This window comes from Amblyraja radiata, chromosome 39, assembly GCF_010909765.2.
Source record: "Amblyraja radiata isolate CabotCenter1 chromosome 39, sAmbRad1.1.pri, whole genome shotgun sequence".
In the NCBI taxonomy this organism is placed as follows: Eukaryota; Metazoa; Chordata; class Chondrichthyes; order Rajiformes; family Rajidae; genus Amblyraja; species Amblyraja radiata.
The window spans coordinates 11,308,482-11,313,481 of NC_045994.1; the positions used below are offsets into that span (position 1 = coordinate 11,308,482).

At 52.9% G+C, this 5,000-nt stretch overlaps 1 protein-coding gene and 1 long non-coding RNA gene across 2 annotated transcripts in view; one reads left to right on the top strand and one right to left on the bottom strand.

The window, feature by feature from the left end:
• Positions 1 to 2,387: 2,387 nt before the first annotated feature.
• On the top strand, positions 2,388 to 3,264 carry LOC116967378. The gene is made up of 3 exons (XR_004410209.1): positions 2,388 to 2,475; positions 2,929 to 2,931; positions 3,030 to 3,264. It is a non-coding gene; the product is annotated as an uncharacterized LOC116967378 (long non-coding RNA).
• Positions 3,265 to 4,144: 880 nt separating this feature from the next.
• The window catches only part of LOC116967318 (cytoplasmic polyadenylation element-binding protein 3-like), a 41,827-nt gene continuing 40,971 nt past the window's right edge, over positions 4,145 to 5,000 (bottom strand). The window contains exon 5 of the mRNA XM_033013820.1: positions 4,145 to 4,629. Coding sequence (XP_032869711.1) covers positions 4,402 to 4,629 — 228 coding nt within the window. The 3' untranslated portion in view covers positions 4,145 to 4,401. The remainder of the gene's footprint in view (positions 4,630 to 5,000) is intronic.

A 5,000-nucleotide genomic window follows, 5' to 3' on the forward strand; every position in this document is an offset into this window, starting at 1 on the left:
TCAATCCTGAATCCGGGTGCTGTCTGTACGGAGTTTGTCAGTTCTCCCCGTGGCCTCCATGGGTTTTCTCCGGGTGCTCCGGCTTCCCTCCTCACTCCAAAGCCACTTGCATGTTGAGCACCACATCCTCAAGTCCCATCGCACCTCGAGCTTCTACTTCCTGAGAAGATTACGGAGATTCGGTATGGTAAGGAGGACTCTCTCTAACTTCTACAGGTGCACAGTAGAGAGCATGCTGACCAGTGGCTTGGTTCGGCAACTTGAGCGTCCAGGAGCGGAAAAGACTACAAAAAGTTGTAAACGCTGCCCAGTCCATCATCGGCTCTGACCTCCCTACCATCGAGGGGATCTATCGCAGTCGCTGCCTCAAAAAGGCTGGCAGCATCATCAAGGACCCACACCATCCTGGCCACACACTCATCTCCCCGCTACCTTCAGGTAGAAGATACAGGAGCCTGAAGACTGCAACGTCCAGGTTCAGGAATAGCTACTTCCCCACAGCCATCAGGCTATTAAACTCAACTCATACAAAACTCTGAACATTCATAGCCCATTATCTGTTTATTTGCACTTTATCTGTTTATTTATTCATGTGTGTATATATTTATATAATAATAATAATAATGGATGGGATTTATATAGCGCCTTTCTAATACTCAAGGCGCTTTACATCGCATTATTCATTCACTCCTCAGTCACACTCGGTGGTGGTAAGCTACTTCTGTAGCCACAGCTGCCCTGGGGCAGACTGACGGAAGCGTGGCTGCCAATCTGCGCCTACGGCCCCTCCGACCACCACCAATCACTCACACACATTCACACACATTCACACACAGGCAAAGGTGGGTGAAGTGTCTTGCCCAAGGACACAACGACAGTATGCACTCCAAGCGGGATTCGAACCGGCTACCTTCCGGTTGCCAGCCGAACACTTAGCCCATTGCGCCATCTGTCGTCCCAATGTAAAATGGACACACTGATCTGTTCTGTATTCATGCCTACTTATATTCTGTTGTGCTGAAGTAAAGCAAGAATTTCATTGTCCTATCTGGGACACATGACAATAAACTCTCTTGAATCTTGAACCCCACCCCAATAACGTGAGCCAAATATAACAACAGCCAAAATACTCACATAAATCAAGCATTTATTTGGCAAATTCTCATTTGTTAAACATTTTATCTCAAGACTTGATACATTTTTTAATTTTACAGTGTGCATACTGCTTTTTATATAATATATATATATATTTTATATCATTATATCATGTTATTTCCCAACTAAACTAAAAGATAAATTATCTGTCAGTCTTTGCAGAACCGAAATATATTTATTTCAGAGAGAGAAAAAAAAAAAATAAGATTTAAAAATTGAAAAAAAAACTGAGGTATCTACTATATATGCACAGAGCCACATGTTTATGTTCAACGTTACATACAACCATTAGTAATAGAAAACATCACTGAACAATAAATTTGCAATACAAAAATACAAAAATCATGTGACTCCTTAGTAGAAAAAGCAGCATCTCATTTACTGATTTATATATTTTCTTTACAAAACTATTACAACCTAGTTCAAGTGTCGATTAGTCCAAACTCTGGTGGTTTGGTTGAAGGGAGCTGAGCTGTTAGACGCGTTAATTAATGCTGGACAGTGAAATTGGTTACTGTACAAGGACTTCAATTCCCCTCTCCCCCCCCCCCCCCCCCCCCCCCCTCCCTATCTCCTTACCTGACCACACCTTCCCCATCACCCACCGCTGCTACCTCTCCCGACTGCCCAGCCCCACATCCAACCCCCCCTCCCCTGTATCCAAGGTGCTGTAGAAGTTATCCTAGTGCTACTCCTTCCTGGGGAGCCTCTGGCTTAGGGTGGCCACCATTTTTTAATTGCACGTGGACTTTTGAGGTTCCACCACTTCTTCTCAGTGGTGGACTGGTTCTCCCCTCCCCCCCCCCCCCCCCCCCCTCACACACACACACACACACACACAACAATCGGCCCAGGTTGCGCCCGCACTCTGTCACCAGGGCAACTTGGGATGGGCAAAACCCAAGGCTGACGCTGCAACCAGACAACTCAACCACGGGCAAGATGTCTCCTCAGTGTTGGATGGTGCTTCACTAAACCTCCTCGGTCAAGACACCGTAGAGCATCAAAGTGCTTCTCTCACTGCCTCCGCAAGCCCCACCAGCAGCCCAGGCGGATTTGGGATTGGTATTGGGAGATCGAGGGGCATTTCATCCAGGTGGCTTCATGCCTCCCCCCCACCATCATCCAGGGAACCCAAGAACCATCTCTCTCTCACAAAGCCCAGGGCGGGTCTGAAGGAAATCAATGTGCACCCGATTCGTAGCATCTTACACCCTCCCCACAGGGCAACAGGTTCAAACCACTGCCTGGAGGTTGCCAAGGAACTAATGGAACCAAAGTGCATCAGAATTGTGCGGTGTGTGGGTGCTGGGGTCAAGGGTGGGTGCTGGGGTCAAGGGTGGGTGCTGGGGTCAAGGGTGGGTGCTGGGGTCAAGGGTGGGTGCTGGGGTCAAGGGTGGGAGCTGGGGTCAAGGGTGGGTGCTGGGGTCAAGGGTGGGTGCTGGGGTCAAGGGTGGGTGCTGGGGTCAAGGGTGGGTGCTGGGGTCAAGGGTGGGTGCTGGGGTCAAGGGTGGGTGCTGGGGTCAAGGGTGGGTGCTGGGGTCAAGGGTGGGTGCTGGGGTCAAGGGTGGGTGCTGGGGTCAAGGGTGGGTGCTGGGGTCAAGGGTGGGTGCTGGGGTCAAGGGTGGGTGCTGGGGTCAAGGGTGGGTGCTGGGGTCCACGGTGGGTGCTGGGGTCAGGGTGGGTGCTGGGTTCAGGGTGGTAGGGAGGAATGGAGAGGGGGAGAGAGGGGGAGGGGAAACACAGGAGAGGTGTGGGCGAGAGAGGGGAGAGAGAGTGTACGAGTTTCCATGAATGTGTTTTGCTCCTCGAATGCTGCCAGACTTTGAAGGTGTTCCTTCTCCTGGCCTCTGCCTGGTGCTGTGGGTGTGGAGGTGAGCGGGTGCAGGTACTGGGACTACCCCACTCCACACTGCCATCTCCTGCATGGCCTTCTCCACCTCCGCAGTGTTTGGAATGGTGACTTGCTGGACCAGACCCCAGCTCTGGTGGGAAATGCAAAGCCCCTCCCCACCCCCCCCCCCCCCCCCCCACTGATCCTATCCCCACTGCTGCTAAATACATTCCAAGTCTGTCCTGTTGTTATCAACTGACCACTCTCATCCAACTCACAAAACCACACACACACACACACACACACACACACACACACACACACACACACACACACACACACACACAGGAGGGATGGGGTGAGGGAGTGGGGGTGGGGGAGGGAATGAGGGGGTGGGGGTGGGGGGGAGGGGAGTGAGGGTGGTAGTGTTCGGGGAGTGAGAGAGTGGGCTGCAGGGAGCAGGCGGACGGGCAGGAGCAGGGCATGACGGGCTTCCACTGTGCGTGGAGGGGGATGAAGGGGTGAGGGGGGGAGGGGGAGGATGTGAGTACGTATGTGCTGTGTGCGATGGAGGGCAGGTGCGGTGATGGATATGGGGTGGGTGGGGGAGCAGTGGAGAGGAGTGCGATCCATGCTTTTGTGTGTGTGAACGTGTGTGTGCATGTATGTGGGTGCGTGTGACTGCAGGTGTGCATGTCTGCGTGAATATAGATAGAAATGTACGTGTGTATACACTTATTTACGTGTGTGTGTATAGGAGTACACGTGTGTATGCATACGTGTGTGTGTGTGTACGCGAGTGTGTGCAGGTGCGTTTGTACATGTGTGTACACGTGTGTTGGTGTGTACATATATGTGTGTGTATACATGGAGGGAAGGCGGGGCTGTATATGGGCGGGAGGGGCCACATAGTAATGGGCGGGGCCTCGGTGGGTAGGAGGGGCTTGTGTGTGTGGGAGGGGCTACAAGAAGCGCTGGGCAGAGTCACGGAAATGTAGCATGATATTGAACATGGAACACACAAGTGCATTCGGACAACAAGTCTCAGGGTCTATTGGACTCCCTCTGCCTCCCTCGCCTGCCACTGCACCCTGTTTAAACACCCCCTCCCCTCCCCATATCACCAGCCCCACTCTCAGCCCCAACCCTGCCCTCCGAGTCCCCTCCCTCACTGTTCCGAGAACTGAAGCACAGATCACACCCTCCAACCCATCACACTGGGTGTCCACCCCCAAAAACCAGACTTTTCTGCTTAAAATTAAAACAAAAAAATTAATCAAAAGATATACTGGGTAAGAAAATTTTGGTGCACAAACACTAAATAATGGGTTCGGCAAGTTAACCGAGAGCCGCCAAATCGCGGCGGGTGGCTGCGCCCCTCGGAGGGGTGTTGGTGGTGGCGGTTACGAGTCTTAGCTCCACCGGAAGGGCAGCTGCCGAAGCCTCTCGCCTCCCTCCTTCACCAGTGGCTTGTGGTATTCGCGCCCAGCTTGCGAATGGATGCTGGTCCAGCAGAACTCGCAGTAGTACTGCAGGCAGGTGATGTTGGCGCAAAAGAAGGGGGCAAACTTGCCGTTGCAGTGGGCGCCCTGGCACTCGTCGCAGAGCTGGTCCACCAGCACGTAGGGCTTCACCTCCACCTGCCGGGCAAGAGCAACCTGCATGGGTTATGGTCACCTCCGTCCAGTTAACACGAGAGAAACTCCCCCCCCCCCCCCCCCCCCCCCCCTTCCCAGCTCACCCACCAGTCTTAAAGCCCTGTCCCACGGTACGAGTTCATTCCAAGAACTCTCCCGAGTTTCCAACTCGGAGATTTACGGTAATGGCCGCTCGTCGGTACTCGGGGCTCTCGTGGATATTTTTCAACATGTCGAAAAATCTTCACCAGTCTTCCCGTGCTTACCTGCCGTTAGCGAGTCTTCCCGAGTACCTGCCGTTAGCGTTACGAGCCGCTAAGCGACGTCCCCGAGCTCCGACGTACCCGCTACGTTTATTCTCCGTGCTTACCACA